Source organism: Cyprinus carpio, chromosome B9 (genome assembly GCF_018340385.1).
Source record: "Cyprinus carpio isolate SPL01 chromosome B9, ASM1834038v1, whole genome shotgun sequence".
In the NCBI taxonomy this organism is placed as follows: Eukaryota; Metazoa; Chordata; class Actinopteri; order Cypriniformes; family Cyprinidae; genus Cyprinus; species Cyprinus carpio.
In genome coordinates this window covers 14,227,090-14,250,453 of record NC_056605.1, presented here as the reverse complement: position 1 = coordinate 14,250,453, position 23,364 = coordinate 14,227,090, and the positions used below count along the sequence as shown (strand labels likewise).

At 40.7% G+C, this 23,364-nt stretch overlaps 1 protein-coding gene across 1 annotated transcript; it reads right to left on the bottom strand.

The window, feature by feature from the left end:
• Positions 1 to 1,493: 1,493 nt before the first annotated feature.
• On the bottom strand, positions 1,494 to 22,737 carry dcbld2 (discoidin, CUB and LCCL domain containing 2). Its single transcript, XM_042731078.1, has 15 exons — positions 22,435 to 22,737; positions 20,092 to 20,316; positions 19,213 to 19,350; positions 16,852 to 16,903; positions 16,688 to 16,760; positions 7,196 to 7,329; positions 6,145 to 6,184; positions 5,712 to 5,928; positions 5,501 to 5,625; positions 4,665 to 4,812; positions 4,466 to 4,594; positions 3,811 to 3,904; positions 3,198 to 3,244; positions 3,005 to 3,118; positions 1,494 to 2,915 (listed from the first exon to the last, which is right to left on the bottom strand). Exons 1-15 carry the CDS (start codon positions 22,538 to 22,540, stop codon positions 2,542 to 2,544), a joined length of 2,016 nt encoding a protein of 671 aa, XP_042587012.1. The 5' UTR covers positions 22,541 to 22,737; the 3' UTR covers positions 1,494 to 2,541.
• Positions 22,738 to 23,364: the final 627 nt, after the last annotated feature.

Below are 23,364 nucleotides of genomic sequence, written 5' to 3'. Positions count from 1 at the left end.
TTTAGAGACAGATGTACAGTGAACGGCAGACACACGAACACACACACAGGCTTGTGGATACAGTGCACAGAAACACATTACATAGAACAGATTTCAAGAACTACAAGCAGACATGCACATACACGACTGAATCTGGTACACTTTAAAACACACATAGACACTGAAACATACATGCATGTCCATAGCACCACCACTGTGGACATTTCTTTGCTTTAAGCCAGTAAACTAAGGTAAGTACCGAAATATGTCTTATAATGTTGTAGTAAATGACAAACATAACAGTGTACTATTTTGACTTTGAACATGCAACATCCTGGTATCCAAAATCCATAGCGTGAGGCAATGTTTGGTCTGATAACATTAAATCAAATGGATAATATGCTTGGATTGATTATCCATCAGGTTGTTTGGTCTTCAAGTCAACTATAATAATAATAAAAAAAGATATATAAAAGACAACTTGGCACAGAGTGAATCCTGTTATAGGCAAGAATGTTGGCATCCTGTGTTTTGCTCTTTAACCTTTGACCGCTAAAGGGTCACATTTGGTAAAGTATCCATTAGCACAGTGTTACTATAGAAGCAGTGCATGCTTGGTAGCTTAAACTCGACCTGTTAGTGGTTTGGGAGTATTAATATTAGTATTAAGACACATCAGCAGGAAAAATAAAATGGATTTTTGCGTGGCACAGGTTTTGACGTGCATGACTAATAATATATTTGGCATGAATGTCTATGTGCAGTCATGCATGGATGACTTTTCCATGGAAATTGAAAATGCAGCACCAGCACCATTGCTGTACCATTATTTTTAAGAAAGGCCTTGCTAGTTCCTGCGCTGAATAAATGTTTGTCAGCCTGTCCTACTTAAATTTATTCATACTTAACTGAACAATGCACACAACCATCATCTGTTCCAAAACCTTGTGAGCTACCTAGCAAGACAGCATTTTAAGGCATCAAATGTTCTCCCCCCAAAAGCAGACTGCATTGCAATGAGTTCAGTGAAAAAATTCATCCAAGTGGAGACAAATACTTTGATGATTATAAATAACCACGTCATTCAATAATGAAAACTATAGTCTAGCTAGCTCAATATATATGTAAAAACTGACTGTTTTGCCCAATATTTGTGTAAAATGTATTTTTGTGCTTAGGTGTTAGCTTAGCAACATGCTAACCATTAGCTGGTCACATGCTAGCTGGGTAAGACTATAAGACTTTTCAAATCTAAACAGATTTTTAAACACTAGGCATCATACATTTGCTAACTTCGGTTACAGAGTAAAAACTGTGCATCCCTGGCAGGCTGTGGTCATCGTACACTATGATGTTATGTGAAATCAGTCACCTCAAATCTGCAGGCAGACTTTCAGCAACTAGCATGGATTTGTTCAGACGGTAAATTGGGGCAAAAATTAAGACAAAAGTTTTAAGTCAGTCACTAATGATATGGTGCATCGATGCAACACAGGAAAAAAAAAACATATATATATATATCTATAAGATTTACTAGAAAACTTGTTTGACTTAAAAATACATCAAACTGTATTTTTGACCTTTTTTTCAGTACAAGTACATTGTTTCAACAACTAAGTACCTAATTTAGAATTTAGAACATAATTTCTAATTTGGATTTGCACAGAAGACTGAAAGACTTTCTTGACTGTTGTCATGGTTTACATCATTGCACAAGCCAATGATGAACTGTCATCAGATGACTGATGATCTCATGCGAGACTTGATTTTTTTGTTATAGATACAGAATTGCCATTGTTAGAGTTCAATTATTATATTTTGGCTGCATTTGTGAGAAAATTAAAATGGGCACATAATATCATACTATTGATAGATCACCCGCAGGCCCCTGAATCTATTAAACTGTAACCAGATCAAAAATATTGTATCTCTGGCTAAGAAAACCAATGTCAGATGTGCACCCCTATAAGTTAGTATGCTGCAGGGAGTCTATGTAGGCAGTATCAATAGCAAGTTAACTCACCAGGTTTTGGAACAGAACTAGAGAAACCAGCACAGGCCTGTGTTGCTTTGTCACAAAGAAGGCACCTATGTAACAGCAGAATAAAATACAACAGTGCAAAATGACAGTGAATCACAGTGTTATGAGAGTGTTTGTCTATTCATTTGAAATGCGATCATTTGTTATTCTGCGTTAGGGTGATTTTGTTGAAAATATCTTTGCCTAAAGGGAAAAATGTGCCTTACAACGAGCGATCGAGTCGCATACATCTCCGCTCTCAGAAAAATGCACAGATATCTAAGGACTCACAGTTTGATAGCAGAGCACAGTCACATATATGCACTCGTACAAACACATTTAGACATATGAACACACAAAACACAGTAGTGTAACGAGATCTCTGCTGTTCTCTCTCTCCTGACATTCCTGTGTGTTATTTCAGTGATAGGACTTGCGCGGCATACAATTTGAGACGGCACATTCTGATCTGATCTGCAGATTTCTGGGAAAGGTAATGTTCAGCAGTGGGCTTCCAAAAGGGTCGGCTCTTCTGCGACTGGTCAGTCTTTTTTCTGACATGGTGCATTGTGGGTATTCTGTGGCACTTGGTACAACTGTCCCTCTGTGTGTGTGGCTTGATCAGATGTGCTCTTGGGTGTGTCATAGGCTGAGCCTGCTGATTGGCTGCTGTCTGTCTGAGCCACTAAACCACGCCCCCTGAATGGTAACGTGCCTCCTGATAGGTGGTTAGCCCTGTCAATCATGATTGGCATGGCATATTCAGAGCCAGATGCAGGAAGGGGTTCAGCGTAAGCATGGTAATGTTCAGGGGGAATAGGAGCATCATACTCGGGGGTATCAGCTTCTTCGGGCTTAAACGTTGACCTTTGTCCAAGAGAGGCCATTGTACCGGTGACAAGTGGTTGGGCGTATTCTACACAGATAGGAAAGGCAGAAAATAGATTGTTCAAGTGTTTGCTGGAGAAGATAAAACTAATTTGAACGGTGTGTTTGTATGTGTACCTGCAGGCTCCACCCGGGGTCTCTGGTGGTCTACTCTTGCCGTGGAACTGTAACGAACACAGTCTTCTCCATCCAACTTAGAGGGCAGCAACTGTTTCATACTCTTCCACCACACTAAAGCACACATTCACGCACATTTAATAATTCATGTAGGTGGAAATGCAAAAGAGTAATCAACTGAGAACAGACGCACCTGTGCGCTCCCAGTGTGGAAGGTCATAAGTCACCTCTGGGCTTTTTCTGTAGGTTTGAATACAGACGGTGATCATTATCATCTCAAATGGCTCGTCATTTAAGCCTATTTGCATTAAAGGTCTTTGCACAATGTGTCCGAAATTTTCACACTTTAAAAAAAAAAAAATATTACCTCATGTTGTGTCAATCATTTTTACACACTACCGCCAAAACTTTCGACCGATTCAACCGAGATTTCCTACGTTTTTTCATCTGTAGCAAGCATTTTGACAGGAAAGAATGACGAATACGAAAAAAAAAAAAAAAAAAAAAAAAAAACCTGCATACAAAAATTTCAGACTCAGTGTGCAAGGACCTTTAGTTTAAATTTTCATGAATAACAAGGTTTTAATATTAGGCTAAAATAAAGTAGTCAACGTTTGAATTGGATCAAAACATTTTATCAGAGTTGTCGTAAAACCAAAACAATACCCGTTCTTGACAACTTTGATGAACTTTTTTGATCCACTTCAAATGTTGACTACTTTATTATAGCGTAATGATCTATTGGTGATTTTTTTCAACTATTTGGATCAAACAATTTGTTGAGATATCGAAATGTTTTTACTGACCTGTTCTTCCACAGCCACAAGCACACCATGACTAACACAGACGTTGTCAGAACCACCACCAACACAGGAACCAACACTGCCACCAGCGCCACCTCTGTTACATCCACACAGCACATTAATAACATTAATCTAGTGTCAATTAATACGGTTTTGTCTAAATAAATAAAACATTTAAAACTAAATTCAAAATGCTGCAAATAATACTAATAATAAATACTGTATTCAGTACTAAACAGTAATGAAAGATGGATTAAACTAATTAAAATTTGGCTATTTTTGCATGTGATTTGTATTTTTTAATAATTGTTAACTTAGCAACATGCTAAAATGAGAATCCTAAATGAGTGCACTTCATATGAGAATCAAATGAAAAGAGAGTTTGCTGCCTACATAAAACAAAACAAAAAAAATAATTTATGAGGTTACAGTTCACAAAGATTGTTGCCTGAGGGGCCGTTCACACAGAATATGCTTTAGCCTTCCAGTGTGCTGTTTTTCATTGTTTTTTATGTAAAAGTGCTAAACAGAAGTGTTTGACCATTGCATTCACTGCTTGCTTATGACAGGATTCTAATCTGCCTATATAGACAGCAAGGCTCACTAAGGTTTATAACAAAGCTCATTTGTTAAATAACTGAATGAAGTAAGTTCTTACCATCGTGAGAGTGCGGAGGCATGGTGGTGTTTCGGATGTTGGGTGTGTGTGTCGTCCTCTCCTGTAGGGGGGGCACTGTGCTTTTTCTGCGAGGGGGAGGAGCTGCTGGATGGAAGATTCTTGGCCTCGCTGACCAACAGAAAGAGATCCAATTATGTTTAGCATGGCTAACTGGCCAAATCAGAGTCCGATTTCTCACCTGCATGAGGTTGGCAGCCCAGCAGCTCCATTTTAAGGGCGATCCTCTGGTGCCACTGCAAGGGACATATTCGTATGAAGCGTGCTTCAATTGGAGGAATAAAGTTGTTCCGCACTTCCTGAAGATAGTTGGTGTTGCCTTGGAAAATCTGTTACAGAGACACAAGGACACAATGCCTTGGCAAAAAAGAACATTTGGCCTCAGACCAAGGTCCATCTTATTTACGCCTAATCAATGCGCTTCTCGTTAAGCTCCCTGACAGTCGATGGACATTCATTATTAATGACCACAGAGTGCACTTTAATTTCAGGCCCCTTAAACCTCAGGAATGTAAAATCATTTTTCAGCACCAAATACCCACCAAACACAAAAGAAGAACAGACAGCACAACATATGCTCTGCTTCAAAACCTACAGAGCTGGATATGCTAGTCAATGTATGGTGCCTTTCGAGATGTCTTGTTTTGGCCTAATTCAATTGCAATAAATAAAACTGTATAAAATTACATAGAATATAAATGCATAAAATAAAATAAAAGATGGTGGATAGGGCAAAAGAAATTGTAAACCTAGATTTCATTTAATACTTGAAAAAAAAAAAAAAAAAAAAAACAATTTAATCCAAACTTTTGCACAATATTTGTATTTTTAGGTACTAGGTCTTAGCATCAGGTTAACATCAAACATCATCTTTTGAAATTATTATTATTATGAAATGCTGCTTCCAGTGCAGAGCATTCCAAATCAGTCATTAATAAAGTTAAAGTTGGTTAGAATGCTGTCTTAAAAGATTATGGAACACAGCTAAACAAACACGATACAAACAATCCTCCATACCTTATTTTTATCTGATCCAATGTCTTGATAGGGTTTCCACTGCTGTCCGTCATGGCTATATAATACCTCATAGGCTGAGATGTAAAACTGATATTCTTGGAGGGTGGAGCCAGTGGTGGTAATACCTGAAAAGCAGAGTCAAATGAATGACCAATCAAGATACAGACGCAAACACACTGATGCTTCTTTCTTTCTCACAAACAAACTCTACCTGATATTTTTTTCTCCTTCTTTAAGTCCACTTGAATCCATTCTTTTATGTCACTGTTGGCTGCTGCCCACGGACGTCCTGGTGTTTTGAGGCGAGCCCCCGTGGGGCTCCAGACAGAGGGCTCCTTTCCGTGACCGCCCCATTCCCACTCTGAGGAGGCTGTGATCTGAGAGTCACTGATCACCCCCGACTCCAAACCCAAAGTGCCATAGCAACCGAGAGAGAGAAAATGAAAGCTTCTATTATTAGATCATCAAGGTGTTGGGAATTTCTGTAGAACTGACAGGAATAAAGAACAAACGTCTTTATTAAATCAAGTTATTTTTTTTTTTTTAATTTGTGCAGAACAAAGCATTCTATAAGATACTCCACAACCAAGAGATACTCCAAATAGCAGAGACAATAGGTTTGATACATGACTGATTCACTTACCACTAGTCTTGAAAGTAAAGAGGCTTGGGGAGAGATTTCCACTGTAAGAGGGAGAGAGAAGCAGAGTTATCAATCCGTCTACCAATCAATCAGTTTATTACATAGAAGGAAAAAAAACTCAACCAAAGAGCGGAATCAAATCTAACTAGATTTGCATTTCCAGAAAGATATACCAGTGCTTGCAAGGCAGCAAAATGCTTTAATAAGTTGAAGTTTTGGGCTTTGATTCTGAGTAAATGAAATGCAGCATCAGAGATGTTTTGCACACAGCATGCATCTAGTTTTCCGCCAGCTGCGCATGAGAATCAACACTCAACGCAAGATCATCTTCACAGTGTAGACAATCATAGATAGCTGCAAATAAATGCATCCAGTATGCAAATGTTAAGCTGTCGCTTAAGCTGTGTTCACGTCATGTCGGAATTACCATAATTACCAGATGACAATTTAGAGCAGTTCAGGTCCCGTTTCTATGGCAACACACGATTCATAATGAAAAGACAGATCCATGTGTTGCTTTGTTGTTTATGACAGTACTTAATTCAATACATTAATTCACCTCTGTATGCTCTTGTGAAATACTGAAGAACAAAAAAACAACCATAATAACTATAATATATTTAAGCCAAAGTTCAAGAAAAATAGAGATGGTTTTTACTTGCTGGAAGACTAATTCCATACTTGCTACAAAAACTATAATAAATATGTATAAAAATATACATACATACATACATAAACACTATATATATATATATATATATATATATATATATATATATATATATATATATATATATATATATATATATATATATATATATATATATATAAAACATTTTAGAAATGGTATTCCTTGCAATATTTGGAGGGTCTTTGGCAAAAAAATTGGAAAACCACTGCATTGCACAGTTAAAGGGAATTAATTCGCAGAAAAGACTAAGAAAATGTTATTAAGAGCGATTTCAATACTGCACTGCCTTGAAATCCCTGTAATCAAATGAAATAGATTTTCCCATGAAGAAAGCAAGCAAGAATGTAAATGGGTTACTCACGGCACAGATGTCACATTGTTGGCCAGCGAGCTTTCGTAGTGTGGGATGCCTTTGCTGCTGACCACACTGATTTGCCCCCCCAGAGTGTTGGAGACCACACCCGCATGAACACCGGCCAGACAGAGAGGAGAAGACTGCAGAAAGAGACGGTGAGACATTAAGACAGCTGACACTGACTCACTCACCTAAAACCCACAAGCTGTGACTTGGCATGATGAGGTCACATCCTTGAAGCAGAATTGCAGTGGTATCATTTATGCCACTGTGATAAAGAATGATGGATGACTCATTTGACTAACTTCTTCCAGGGTTTAGACTGAGACAGACACACACACATAGACTTCTCACAGGCCACGTACACATCGCAAATTTTTGGGAAACACAAATGGGTCACTATTCACACTATTCAAAAGTTTGGGCTCAGTAAGATAAAAAAATAAATAAAAAAATACTACTTTTATTCAGCAAGGACACATTAGATATCGGTAATGTTACAAAAGATTTCTATTTTAAATAAGTGCTGTTTTTTCCTAAAACAAAAACTTAAAAAAAAAAAAAAATAATACTATCACTTCTACAAAAAAAGCACAATGTTTTTCACATTATTAAATTAGTAATTGGTCCTGTAATTAATTGTAGCCTTGGTAAGCATAAGAGACTTGTTTCAAAAACACTAAATCTTACTGAAGAGTAATTTATTTGTGGGAATGAATCTCTTAAATGATCTTTTGTGTACAGTCAATCCTATAACCTTAAACTCAGCATATAGTGATAACGTTCCCGGTTACTTAGCTGTAACCTTGTTCCCTGAGAAAGCGGAACGAGATGCTGCGCTGCTCAGCGCATTGGGAAACGTCTTGTTCGTGACCAGCTGTGAATAATGTGTGTAACACGTCGATAGAATTGACCCGGCGGTAATATAGCCTCGGTTGATGACGTCATCTGAGCGCGCCCGCAACACGGGGCTATAAAAAGATACGCCACAGGTGCATCAACAGGACATTTTGTCTGAAGAGCAGTCCTGGGACATATTTCAGTACGGCAATGCAGCGCAGCATCTCGTTCCGCTTTCTCAGGGAACAAGGTTACAGCTAAGTAACCGGGAACGTTCCCTTTCGAAAGCTTCAGTCGATGCTGCGCTGCTCAGCGCATTGGGAACGAGAATACCCACGCCGCCGTGCTTGAAAATGTCTGGACCCCTAAGGTTGTGCAGGTGTGCTACCAAACCACAAGAAGGCCTCAGACATTAGCTTGTGATGTTGACTCAAGGACATGAGAGCCCGGAGTAGCATGGACATCCAAACTATAAAATCTTATGAATGTGTGCGGAGAGGACCAACCTGCCGCATCACAAACCCGTTGTAAGGGGGCACCCCTTGCTAAAGCACTAGAGGAGGCGACCCCCCTTGTGGAGTGAGCTCTAAGACCTATAGGCGAAGCTTGACCGCGCGCCTCATAAGCCAAAGCAATAGCATCCCTGACCCAGTGAGACATGGTCTGCCTGGTGGCAGCTGCTCCTCTGTTACCACCACCATAACAGACGAACAGTCGCTGCCCGACTTACGCCACTGGCTAGTGCGGTGGACGTAAGTCTGAAGAGCACGGACTGGACACAGTCTATAAGATTTCTCCTGCTCCGGCGTTGCGAACGGCGGAGGACAGAAGGCCTCTAGAATGACCGGATGTACAGCCGAAAACGGAACCTTAGGCAGGTAATCAGGATGAGGATGCAGAATCACTTTCACGCTCCCTGGGGCAAAGTCTAAGCATGATGGTGAGATAGACAGAGCCTGCATATCCCCAATCCTCTTCAAAGAAGTTATTGCCATGAGAAAAACCATTTTTAGAGTTAGAAGTCTATCAGACGCTGACTCTAAAGGTTCAAAGGGGGTTTCAACCAGACCCTCGAGAACTATAGCTAAGTCCCAAGAAGGCATCTTGGTCTTTACTGTAGGCCTCAGTCGTCTGGCCCCACGAAGAAAGCGAGAGAGCAGAGGGTGTCTCCCGAGTGGCACCCCCGTCAATCAAGGCGTGGCAAGCCGAAAGAGCGGCCACATAAACCTTAAGAGTAGCAGGGCATGTGCCTGTTGACAACTTCTCTTGCATGAAGTCCAGAACTGAAGCAATATGGCAGTGTACCGGATCTACATTGCGTACCACACACCACCTGTCAAAGACACCCCATTTACTGGCATAACGCCGTCTGGTGGAGGAAGCCCTAGCACTAAGGATGGTATCAATAACACCCGGCGACAGCCCTGTGTTCCTCAGCTGGTACCCTTCAGGGGCCAAACATGAAGATTCCACAGGTCGGGCCTGGGATGGAATATCGTACCCCCTGCCTGAGACAGAAGGTCCCTCCTCTCCGGAATCGCCCAAGGCGAGCCGTCGAGGAGAGAAATTATCTCCGAGAACCATACCCTGTTCGGCCCAACGTGGCGCTATCAGCAAGAGGCAAGACCCTTGTTGGCGAACTCTGGCTAGGACTCCCGGGAGCAGAGAAACTGGAGGAAATGCATACAGGCGCATTCTGGGCCATGTGTGTGCCATCGCATCCAGACCCAGGGGGGCTGGGTGACTCAGAGAGAAGTAGAGGGGACATTGCGCTGTCTGAAGGGAGGCGAAGAGGTCCACCTCTGCTTCGTAAAATTTTTCCCAAATCTGCTCCACTACCTCTGGGTGGAGTTTCCATTCCCCTGTCGGAAGTGTCTGTCTGGACAGTAAATCCGCTCCCACATTCAAACGCCCCGGAATGTAAACTGCCCTGAGTGACAGGAGCTTGTCCTGGGCCCAAAGAAAAATCTGCCTCGCTATCTTGTTCAGATTGCGTGAGCACAGACCCCCCTGGTGATTATATATATGAGACTGTTGCTGTGTTGTCCACCCGTACTAGAACATGACATTCTCTCAAATGATGGAGGAAATATTTCAGAGCCAGAAATACGGCCATCAGCTCGAGGCAATTGATGTGCCAATCGAGCTGACGACCCCCCCATTCCCCTTGAGCTGGGTGGCCATCCAAAACTGCTCCCCAGCCCAACAGGGAGGCATCTGTCGTTAGCAGTCTGCGACGACACGGTGCCCCTAGAGTGGGACCCAAGGCAAGGAACCGGGGTCTGATCCACAGAGATAGTGTACGAAGCCCGCGGCGCGTCACTTTTATTTGCCTTTGAGGATTGGCTCTCGGATGAAATGAACAACTGAAACGGTCTCATGTGCAACAGCCCCAAAGGAATCACCGTGGATGCTGAAGCCATGAAACCTAACATCTTTTGATACTGACAGTGCGATCCTGGCCTAGCCTGACCTTTTTGCTCATGGTCTGCTGAATGGTCTCGATCCGAGCGGGAGACAGTTGTGCCCGCATCGTGATCGAATCCCAAACGATCCCGAGATAAGTCGTTCTCTGAGTCGGACAGAGAACACTCTTCTCGGTGTTGAGTCTCAACCCCAGAGAAACTAGATGAGCTAACACGATGTCCCTGTGTTGTAGCACCATCTCTCGCGATTGCGCTAGTATAAGCCAATCGTCGATATAATTCAAAATGCGAATGCCCTGGAGTCGTAATGGAGCCAGCGCTGCATCCATGCATTTTGTGTATGTGCGGGGTGATAAGGCTAGGCCGAAAGGAAGAACCCAAAACTGGTATGCTTCGCCCCCGAAAGCGAACCTCAGGAATTTCCTGTGTTGTGGCAAAATCTCTATATGAAAATATGCGTCCTTCAGATCGATCGTGATAAACCAATCGCGATGCCGAATTTGCGACACGACCGTCTTGACGGTTAACATCTTGAACTTGAGTGCTCTGATTGTACGGTTTAAGCCTCGAAGATCCAAGATTGGACGCACTCCCCCACCTTTTTTGGGAACTAGGAAGTATCTGCTGTAATAGCCCGACTCTCTCTGTGGAAGAGGAACATGTTCTATGGCCTCTTTGCCCAGTTTGTAGCTCTTGAGACAGTACCTGCATCAGCTCCGGTTTCACGGAAGTGGAAACCACGCCGTTGAAACGTGGAGGATGACGAATAAATTGGATCCTGTATCCTACCCGTACTGTGCTCAATACCCATGCAGAAATGCCTGGCAGAAGTTTCCACGCTGCCAGACTCTCTGAGAGTGGTACCAATTTCAATACTTCCTTTTGAGGGGATGTTAGATGTTCCGTGTCCAGAATGATGGCAGGAAGTACTGGAACATCTAAAATCTCGCTGGAAACCCCCGCCCCCCGAGACACCAGAAGCGGCGGGGATGGAGGGGTTTTGTGAGGGTAACGGGGCGGGGCGAAAAGCTCTCGAGCGCGCCCCACCCCGTGAGGGGACTACCCCCACCAGCACGGGTGCCATGGCGTCAGGACTTCTTCTTCCTATTAATAAAAGTCCTGAGGTCTGGCTTGGGAGGTTGCTGAGCACGGCGAACCTGTCCCCAATCCCTACGAGGGGGAGCACGGTCTGCCACGCTCTGCTTTTTAACCTCCCTGGTTTTTGAAGGACCGGGGCGAGGCTGGGTTGCTGATGGCCCCTCCCCTTGAGTGCGGCGAGGAAGAAACTGAACGAACGCTTCTTCATGTTTCTTTACTTCCCTAAACCTGTCGACGACCGAATTAACTGAATCGCCAAACAGGCCACATGGAGAGATAGGGGAGTCTAAAAGAAACAAACGTTCCTTCTCTTTAATGCCCGTCAAATTAAGCCACAGATGCCTCTCCGTGCTGACTAAAGCTGACATCGACCGGCCAATGGCACGAGCCGTCTGCTTGGTCGCCCGGAGAGACAAATCTGTGGCCCGACGAAGCTCAGCGAATGCTTCCTCGTCGATTGTACTGCCCACACTCAAGTCCTTCAATAGGTCAGCCTGGTATGCCTGTAACACTGCCATAGTGTGCAGCGCAGCACCAGCCTGACCTGCAGCTTGATAAGCTTTACCCACTAGCGATGATGTAATTCTACAAGGTTTAGTGGGGAGAGTAGGTTTCTTCACCGAGGATGCAGATTCAGGTGAGAGATAGCTCGCAAGCGACTCTTCAACCCGAGGCATCTCCGAATATCCCCGCGATTTTGCATCCACGATAGTTGAAAAAGTCAACGTCGAGGGCACAAAGATGCGGGAAGTATATGGTTTGCTCCATGACTTCGACAGTTCATCATGGAGGTCCTCGAAAAAAGGGGAGAGACTGATGTTGCGGTCTCTCTCTCCTACCACCCGACAGAAACCTATCCTCCAGCTTACTACGTTTGGGGGTCTCTTGGTCGCGTGGCCAGTCAAGCTGCAGCCTGTCCACCGCGCGAGTAACCCACCTCGAGCAGCTCCTCGACCGATTTCCTCTCGCGAGAGGAGCGTTCAGAGGCCTGCTCATCGCCCGAAGACTCAAGAGATATATCATCCTCCTCGTGAATCGAAGAAGCACCGGAGCGCGCTTCGAGATCACGAGAGAGGATGCGTGGATCTGGTGACACTGCAAGCGAAAGGGACGGGCCCGTCGCTCGCTCGTCACGCAGACCCGCACGAGAGCCCTCCGACGAAAAGGTGGGTGCGGTCTGAAAATAGTTCAGACGAGCACGAAGCATCTTCACTGAGAACAGTTCACAATGCTCGCACTCGCCCGTCTCTAAAGCCAGAACCGCGTGCTCTTCCCCCAAACAAACAAAACAGTAATCATGCGTATCCAGCTCATACATAGGACGAGAGCATGGAGGAACACAACACTTACTGTTTCGTTGGGTCATCGTACGAAGATCTGTAGTAGACAAAAAGAATCTTCCTGACGCACACATGCACAGAATGATCTGAAGACAAAAGACCTGTTGATGCACCTGTGGCTTATCTATTTATAGCCCCGTGTTGCGGGCGCGCTCAGATGACGTCATCAACCGAGGCTATATTACCGCCGGGTCAATTCTATCGACGTGTTACACACATTATTCACAGCTGGTCACGAACAAGACGTTTCCCAATGCGCTGAGCAGCGCAGCATCGACTGAAGCTTTCGAAAGGGAACCATAGCAACATAAGTTGTGTTTCAAGAAACTAACATTAGCTACCAGAAATGTATTATTATCATCCTGTAAATCTTGGTAAACTACAGCTGACAGACGTCCACCATTTAATTTGCTAATTAAAGGGATAATTTACCCAAAAACGCCCATCCTTTAATCACCCTCATGTTGCTCCAAACTTTGTATGATTTTTTGGTTTGATGAACTGTTTTGGCCATAGAATGAATGTCAAAAGGGTCCAATAAATAAATAAAATATATATATATATATATATATATATATATATATATATATATATATATATATATACATATGTATATATATGTATCTCACTGTAAACACTTTTTCAAAATATCATCTTTTTTCTGAGGAGAGAGTAAGCCATGCAGGTTACGTTTGACACAAGGGTGAAAAAAATTATTACAGATATGCTTCTGCTTTTTCCTGCTCTACTTTTGAACATTTGAAACCAACTCTCAGTGAATTCAGTTGTCAGTTGCAGTTGTCATTCAAATAAATAACCAAATCTGTTTGTGTTCATTAAAAGAATCAGGTCAGATGCAACTTGGTTTTGATTCATTTTCAATTGTGAATGTTGACTATACAACGTTATTCTGCATGCATTCTGTGGACTACTGATGAAGAACAGCGATAAAGCTTGCCAGAAAATACAACTCATTTAGCAGCTTATGAGGTGACAGGAAATGTACCACATTTGCCATCTGCTGTGGCAGCACATAAAGGACGAAACGCAAGTATCATTTACACACCTAATGTGCATCCTACCCTCTATTTTGTTGAATTAAGGCCTTTAAAAGCTCCTTGTCTTTCTTAATACATTCCCTAATGTGTCCAAGAGCTGGACAATTAATCAAATAAACAAATCAAGATTATGTTTACAACAGATATGTCTGCAGTGCATGTGAACGCAACATAATCAGACGCAGTTAAATCAGTCTTATAAGCCTGTCAGCAAGAAAAACAGTCCTAATAAACAAGTTTTAAACAATCTGATCCACAGACGCATGTTTTACAGTGTACTTATATTTGCAGTGGCACTCGAATGCACATCATGCTGAAATCAAGACTTCCAAACTTCCCAGAAGGACTTCAAGCACTCAGGAGAAAATAACAACCATGGTTATTATTTTCTCCTGTGCACATCTAACTGCAATGTGTACATGGCCAGAGCCACTTGGTGCCCAACACTGGAATAATAGCAAAATTGCTAGTTTAAACAGAAAAAAAAATGACAGTTCTGATTAAACATACACACACAGATGGGACTCCAAAACAAAAAGAGACCACAAGCACTAGACAAACTCTCAACACCCACACACATCGACACCGCAAACATATAAAACTTCCTCTGGGCAAAATAAAACACCGCTCTTGCCACAAACTACACGTACACACGCACAATCGTAAAGGCGTCATATGGGCCCCACACTAATTCTGAGGGTGTATCTGAGCTGAGAAACAAGACTGTTGTCAGCTGGTCTGCATTAGAAAACCATTCAGCCAAACCTGATCTAACATCTCCCCGAGAAACACGCTGTCATACATAAAAACACACACACACATACATCCAAACACACAGACGCACATACCAACACGCCCCTAGGAGACCAAGAGCTCCAAAACTGACACGCAGAATCATTTACAATGACTCAACTTCAGAAGAACGTCTGCTTCACGCTCTGTCTTTCCCTCAAACTCATATTCATACACCCTAAAGTTTGAAACACGCTCTCAAGAAAAAAAACTGCCTATTGTTTTCAAACAGACAAAATGAAGCAGAAAGCATTAAAGCGGTGATGAGGTCATCAGCAATGACCTAATGTACAGCTAAGACAGTGTGCGGTCGTGCTAAAAGAAAAATACAGCTGACGACATCTGTGACATGCTTTTCATCACCATGGACAGTCATTTTGACTTATACCTTAATCTGTAAAAACATCAGTTGATGCACTTATACAGTGTTTTAAATATGCTATTGCTTTGAAAACACAAGCAAACAGTTAAACAACATGTGTTAAAAAAATAAAAATAGTAAAAAATAGTATAGCTGAGTGATATAATCATTTATTTGTGAACCTGTGCAATTTCAAGAGCCTGTAAGACAGTTTTCTTTGTTTCTTAATAACCAACTTTCAAAAAAGATGCAATTAACTGAAAAAATGATTTCTGTGTGAATGCCTCCTCTCTTGTATTACATCAGTACATATATATTCCTTATCGAACGAAGTACAGTTTTTATAAACATTTCTTAAGAATGTAAAGTGTTCACATAGAACATCTCAAACATGAAGCCATAAGAGAATATATTCCTTTGAAGAGCTGAATCCCTGCAGTTAAAGAGGATAAACAAATCATATAATGCAGAAGCAACAGCGCCCGCACTTCCTGTGTCCCTGAGCATGTCTGGTTTGTTTGAGTCAGATCTTTTCAGTGATCTCAAGCATTCAGTGTGGTCACAGTGGTTCTCAAGTAGAGAGCTCACTGGAGAAGAAGATAATCAGTGAATAATGACTTAAATGTCGGTCAAATTCTTCATACAGGGTAAAAAGACTTGAAATATATAAGTCATATTGACCACTTTTAAGATGTTTTTGCTTTGTTTTTTTTAAGCTTGAAAGCTTCAGTCCCTGTTCAATGTAACTGCACGGAATAGAGCGACTAAAGCTCAAAGTATGCTTCAGTTTTTATGTGGACATTAGGGTATGTTCACAGTGCACGTGATGTAAATGTTATTATCAGCGTAATATGTGCAGCCTGATTTTTTATAATTGCACATACTCAGTTCCTTAGTTTGCATGTTTACCTTGACATTTTTGCACTAATAGTTAATCCACAAGGTGTCAACGCCTTGGACCTTGCCATTGTTTCACAAATGAAAAAAAAAAAAAATGTTTGCATAATCATGATTTTTAAAGTTCATTACCAAACATATATTTAGAGATGTTTACATTGCTGCTGATAACATAAAATAAATATTCTTTTCATTAGGTTAGATAATGAGTATTAATCACTCAAATCATTTTATCTAAACATTTCTACTTAACAATCTGTCTAGCATATGCGTCATGTTTGTAGTTTTTTAATACTTTTTATTTATGTTAACGCAATGGGTTGTGTGGAATATTAGCCTTTAGAGTGTCTATGGATCTGCACTTCGTCTTTCCACCGGAAACAGTAAACCAAGTCAAGATACTAATTTCAACATAAATTTCTACTATTTAGGACACAATTATTCTATGTGAATATGCAAATGGAGACGCAGCATACGTGTTCGGCTGTATGCTTGCACTGACATTCGCATAAAAATCAAAGTATACCTCGAGCTTAACACATTAGGAACAATGTCTCCTTTTGCATTCTTTAAATAAAGTCATACAAGTTTGGATCAACACGAGGGTGAGTGAATAATAAGAGAATTTTCAATTATGACTAAACTAACCCTTCAATCTAACATCCAGTCAATAGTGGCATACTTACATCTCTGTATCCATGCGGTATGGTTCCCGAAACCTCTCCGAAATCAGTCAGGCATCCAGCAGGACAGAATTTACTGCAAATGCAGGACGGGTATATGAGACACAGACACACATATATGCAAGAACATGAAAACACACACCCCAGACAACTGTAAACGTGAGTACCTGAACTCCGCTTCACTGAAGTGCTCTCCTTTTTCCAGACAGGTGATGAGGTCTGAAGGATGAGAAAGGGGACACGTTTTCTTTGAACCCTCTTGAAACTTATTTACCTCTGGCAGATAAAGCAGCACATCTGATGGTTGCCATGGTGAGACTATTGATTAATGTCCTCCTTCCACACAAAGATAATACACAAGCATGTATGTATGTGTGTGTGTTGTGTGCGCACTGGCCATTCAGTAAGTAAGTGGTGTAACAGACTGGTGTATTGCGTTTCATTTTTGTGGATAAAAGCCTCCATCTGAATGAACAGATCAATACCAACTAGATTTACATCCGCTACTTTTTTCCTTAGTAAATGTGAGTGGTACTCACCCGTGCAAAACTTCCTGCCACAATGCTGGAATGTGTATGACTGTGTGTGCGCATTTCTGGTTCAAGGTATTTTGTGGTGTTATTGTACCCATTACTCACACCCACAGCATGGATTCATCTGTCTCTTTCCTGACTCATGGGAAATATGATCTCTCTCTCTGTCTCTCTCGCTCTCTCTCTCTCACACACACACACACACACACAGTCTCGCAGTACTTGGGTAAACAGGTGCAGCTCCCACATGGCAGAGTGAACTCCTGACCTCAGACAGCTCCAGAGATCAAAGGCCAAATGTCATTGTTAAGACACATCGAACACAGAAGTGCGCAGCTGTGATTCCACAGATTTGGAGGCTCAGGATGTGCCATGGTGTACAGAGCACCTCCACAAATGTGCTTACACTGCAGTTTGAAACTTTCCCTGCAGCATTTGACATTATTACAAAAATAACTAGTACTTTTTCATATGCATTGGGCATTAGAATTAGTTATTTGAACAAACCCCTAACACCATGCAAATAAATTTTTTCTACAAATCTTTTGTACTAATTAGTAAAACTGTCCTGGTTTGTTGTTTCACAGTAGAAAAAGAAATGGAACATCTATGTAATTTAAATCTATGTAACAAACCATGTCATTTGAGTAACCAGACATAACTACAACTAAACAAGCAATGCAAATATATCAATAAGAAACCTGTATTTTATTTAGAGAGACATTAGATAGTTATCGAACTCTGTACTAGCTACATTCAACTGTACTGTATGTCTTTTGGTTAATTTTCCATTATTAAGACATTGGACACTCAACTATATGAATTATTTAACAGAAATATTACAAAATAACTGCTTAACTACATTTTACTGTTGAAGATGCTGTCATTTTGAGTGTTACCACACAGTGATGCAGAGGTCAGGTGATACAAGTCAGAGCTTTCAGAAAATTTAGGTTTACAAGTTGTAATGACAAGTTCCACAAGGATTAATTACCTTGTAATTATGGTCATTTTACATGCCATGAACACATGTATGCATTCATAAGTGTCAAAACTGAAGTATACTTAAGTATCTAGCAATGCTATGTTTATGTTATGGACATGAATGATCATTTTTAATCATGCAGTGTATTTAGCACAGGTATGCTGCTATAACTTAATATGAATAAGCTTCTACAAGTTATTTTTGAAATAGTCACACTGATTTTTACTGTAAAGCTGGTTGGTTGGAAGCAATTTGTTTTGAACAAATCGCTAAATAAATGACTTTGGCTTGACCTTCTAAGCAATCTGACTTGCAATGTAAATCCAACAGACATTGAAGGAGTGGCCCGAGCTACAACTTGGGACAAGAATATAGATTTGGTCCATAAGTGATCACCAAGCATTAGCCCACAACCCTCTAGCAACATGATGTATTTTGAACTCTGTGACATTTTTGTACTGTATGACACAAGAACCAACAGCCATTACATAATTTCCTCTCATTTTAAATGAATTTAAACTATTGACTCATCTGTTAAATGAACTGCCTTTCATGCATAAGCTCTCTGGACACACCCTGGAACCAGGAAAAACCCCTAACACCCTTACTGTCAGAAACATACTCCTGAAATAATCTTTGTAATCAGGTTCACATGTCTTCCTCAGTCTCATCTGAACAAACACACAGTTACCACAGTAGCTCCTTTATGCATCTTGAGACACATCCAACCCTGCTTCAACACTAATTCATACAAACACAAGCTTTCACACATACAGGACAATAAGTACACTACCGTTTAAAAGTTCTTCTATGAAATTAATAATTTTGTTCAGCAAGGATGTGTTAAATTGATCAAAAGTAACAGTAAATACATTTATAATGTCACAAAATACTTCTATTTTAAATGCATGCTGTTCTTTTGAACTGTCTATTTACAGATTCCACTAAAAAAATATAAAGCAGCTGTTTTCAACACTGATAATAGTGAGAAGTGTTTCTTGACTGCTTACCTGTGTGCTGACTTTTGGTGTAGGAGAGGAAGAGGCCTCGGCCGTTGTTGTGTGGTCCACTCATGAACTGCACTGTGACCTGATGCCCCTCCGACGGTATGACAGCGTCTCGCCGTTCTTTCCCTCCACAAAACTTCACTGCAGAAAGAGAAACCGAAATCATTTTCAATTCTTTTCCATTTACTCATCAGCACTCTGTACATTAGTGGGTGGTTTTACTGGCATAAAACGGCATAAAACAGAAATTGCAATGTCTTATCTTCTCATTGTGACATATATACATCACTTCATAACTCACAATTTTGAGTTTATATCTCGCAATTTTGACTTTATATCTAGCAATTGTGAGTGTATTTCTCAGAACTGCAAGTTTATATCTCGCAATTGTGAGTTTATATCTCGCAACTGTGAGTTTATTTCTCAGAATTGCGAGTTTATATCATGCAATTGCGAGAAATAAAAGTCAGATTTGTGAGATTATAAAGTCACAATTATATTTTTTATTCAGTGGCAGAAACGGGCTTCCATAGTTTATAATGTTTATTACTCTTATTTTTAATTCATTTGGTTTATTAGAAATTATTTATAGTTTTTATGGTATTGTGTAAGGGATAATAACTGCTCTCATACAATGACAATAAAGATATTTCATTCAGTGAAACACTGCAGTATAGTGACTTTCACTTTTCACAGTTTTTGGCAACTTTTGGACAACAGATTCTATTAATACCAGGTGTAAATAAGGCCATAGATTACAAAAGTTTTGAAAAGAAAATACTTTTTTGCAAACTTAAAAGTTTTTTCAATTTATATTAGAAGTATAAATGTGACTAAAGTCTAGAGAAAAAAAAGTGCACTGCGTTCAGAAGTGTTTCTCACCAATTTCCGTTCTCCCCGGTCCATGGCCATTATAGAGTCGCAGGTAAGAAACTTGGCAGTTGTTTGTGTCTATATCAAGATCCGCAATGCGCACAAGGATTGTGTGTCCGGTGTTCACGCTGATCTCCCATTCACACACAGAGTTTGAGGGATAGGACAGAGGATACCCCAGAGACGCCAGGCTCCCACTGCCCACACCCAGCACTGTGTGTCCACAGCCGTCCCCTGAAAAACATTCAGAAATAATCATACATTTAACAACATAACAGCATGGAATTCTTTTTAGTTTAATGGAAAGTACAGTCTAAACTGGATGCGGTACACTCACCAAAATTTGATATTTGCATGACCCATTAAGGCAGGGGTTCTGAACTCTGGCCCTTGAGGTCCACTTTCCTGCAGAGATTATCTCCAACCTTGATCAAACTCACCTGCCTTTAACTTTCTAGTTATCCTAAAGACCTTGATTGGCTTGTTCAGTTGTTTGTTAAAAGTTGCATTTAAACTCCGCAGGAAAACGGACCTCAAGGGCCAGAGTTGAGAACTCCAAACAAAGTGCCCAAATTTTTTCTTAATTATGCACAGAATGTTTTGTCACTTAAAATTAAATTTCATTTGGTGAAATGTTTTGCTTAAAAGTTGTGCAAAAGAGCTCCTTGTTGAATCTTTAGAGGTGGAGAAAGAGACAGAGAGAGAGAGAGAGAGAGAGAGAGAGAGAGAGAGAGAGAGAGAGAGAGAGAGAGAGAGAGAGAGAGAGAGAGAGAGAGAGAGAGAGAGAGAGAGATGAGATCGCATTGCATTGCAGCTGCTTGCGCTGCCTGTCACGCGTTTACAGACCGAATGAAACTCAGCTTGCGCTGTTGTTACGTAATCCTTGCTGGACAATATTCAGACCCCCGGAGCAAAAAACAACAGCCCCATCCTAACACACACACACACACACCTCTATTCTCAATGTTTCCCCTAGCTTTACTACACCCACACAAAGCTTACATTTCCAAAGTTTTATGCACAGAAAGTACTGTCAGCTATTTCAGATAACATTCACTATGAGAAACTGGTGCTAGTTTTCACTCGTTTCACTGAATTTTTTCTACTTTTATTCAGAAAGGATGCAGTAAACTGATCAGCAAAAACATTTATAATGTTACAAAAAGATTTATATTTCAAAGCTGTGCTTGTGAACTTTCTATTCTGAAAAGATTACAATTTCTTAAATTAAACTGCATAACTGTTTTTAACATTGATTTTAATAAAAGTTGTTAAATAGGATATTAGAATGATTTCTGAAAGATGAAGTCACACCGAAGACTATTTCAGACACCGTCAGCTATATATTTCAGATAATGATCTGTATCACACACTTTATATTAGGTGGCCTTAACTACTATGTACTTGCATCAAAAATAAGTACAATGGACTTATTGTGTTCATATTGTATTGCAAAACACATTTGCTGCTATTGAGGTTGGATTAAGGGTAGGGACAGGTTTGGTGGTATGGGTAGGTTTAAGGGAGTGTTAAGGTTAAAGGGATGGGTCAACAGTGTAATTATAAATGTAATTACTTGAACTTAAACCTTTTGTGACAACATGCCCCTATAAAATTATACTGGAATTTTTATTATGTCCTTGGAGGATAAAATTCACAATAGGTACTCATTTATGATGATTTTGAACTCATTGGTCATGATATTATCAACATGGCTGCACCCATTGGGGGCACCTTACTTCATGCAGAATCAAATGTTTTTTTTTCTCGTAGACTGACATAGGCCTATATGATGTCTTCATCTCATGTGAGTGGACATAAATTATGTGATATTTCTCAAAAGTGCTGTGTCCTTATGTGTAAAACTACTTTACTGAGTTAAGCTCAGATTGCTTGAGAAATACTATATCCACAATAAGTGTGCTGTTAGTTTCGCTGTTTAGATGCAACAGCTTGACACTGGACAGCACGTGAACTCACGACATATTTGGGAAAGCAGCGTTGCGTCATCACGTTCCACTGCTGATCCAGCTGGAGCACAGCATCAGTGTAAGTATACAACACACACTCCGTTATTGAGCTGAGGTGTCTACCCAGTGAACCAATTACAGATTCACTTCTCGTTACGTGTATTGTTGAGCTGGTGTCTTGATGATGTGTGATATTAATGAACCGAGCCCGGATTTGAACCAATAAACTTTCAATTACCAGTCTGGTCTCTAACCGCTACACCACACCACCCCAAGAGTTTGTTGTGAAACCACAATCAGTCCTGAACCCAAGGGTGGTTAAGCAGTTCACGAGAAGTTTAGCAACTCCTAAAAAGGTTAACCCCCTTTAAAGATAACGTACCCTTCTGCGCCCGCGAGCTTCTGGCACCGAGGAGTAAGATGAAGACGATCAGGATGAAGACCGCAGCCCCTCCGGTCCCTCTGCCCACCATTAGCGACGCGTCCATCCCAGCAGCCTGCAGTCCGAATGCATAATGCAGAAGAGTCCTGATCCAGTCTCGAGTCACAGTCCGGATGAGCGCGTGTGTTTAGTGTCAGGGTGGTTTTATTGAGGCTTCCTGAACTCTGGAGCGGCGCACCGTTGGAACAAACACGGTCTCTTCATTCCACGATCTATTACACGACTTCCTCAACTTCCGCTCCTCCCACCACACAGCGGCCCCTAGATGGGAATTCTGCGGTATTCCATACATTGTTGTGGAAGTGATAAGGAGAAACCAGTGATTTGTTTTTGCCTTACGGGAAGACATGTTTGGAACAAAATGTCAACATGACAGGAAGAAACACGAGTGAAAATATATTATTAATATTATTATTATTATACTAGCTGACGTTTTATAGGCTATTAAGACTGTAAAAGCTGTGCATAATAATGACATTTAATACATTTTCTTCTTTTTCTTCTTCTTCTTCTTATGACAAACAGACTACAGAACTGCAAAAAGGCTATTTATTGTAAATATAGACGAAGGGCGAATCTATTGAACTGTCCCCTCAGTCAGATATAAAATATATCTTAACATATTATGAATATAACACAGCCCACATGAAAAAAAAAAAAAAACTATAGTAATTTATAGTAAATACTATAGTTTTTTTTAACCATACTATAGTAAAGTTCTTGAATTAATTTGTTGTGGTAATTCTATAGTTGCTGTGGTAATATAACAACTAGTAATATAAACAAATTAATTTACCCAATACTGTATTAAGTTTTCTACAACTATAGGGTATAATATACTAAAATACACTACAGTTTACTGTAGTAAAA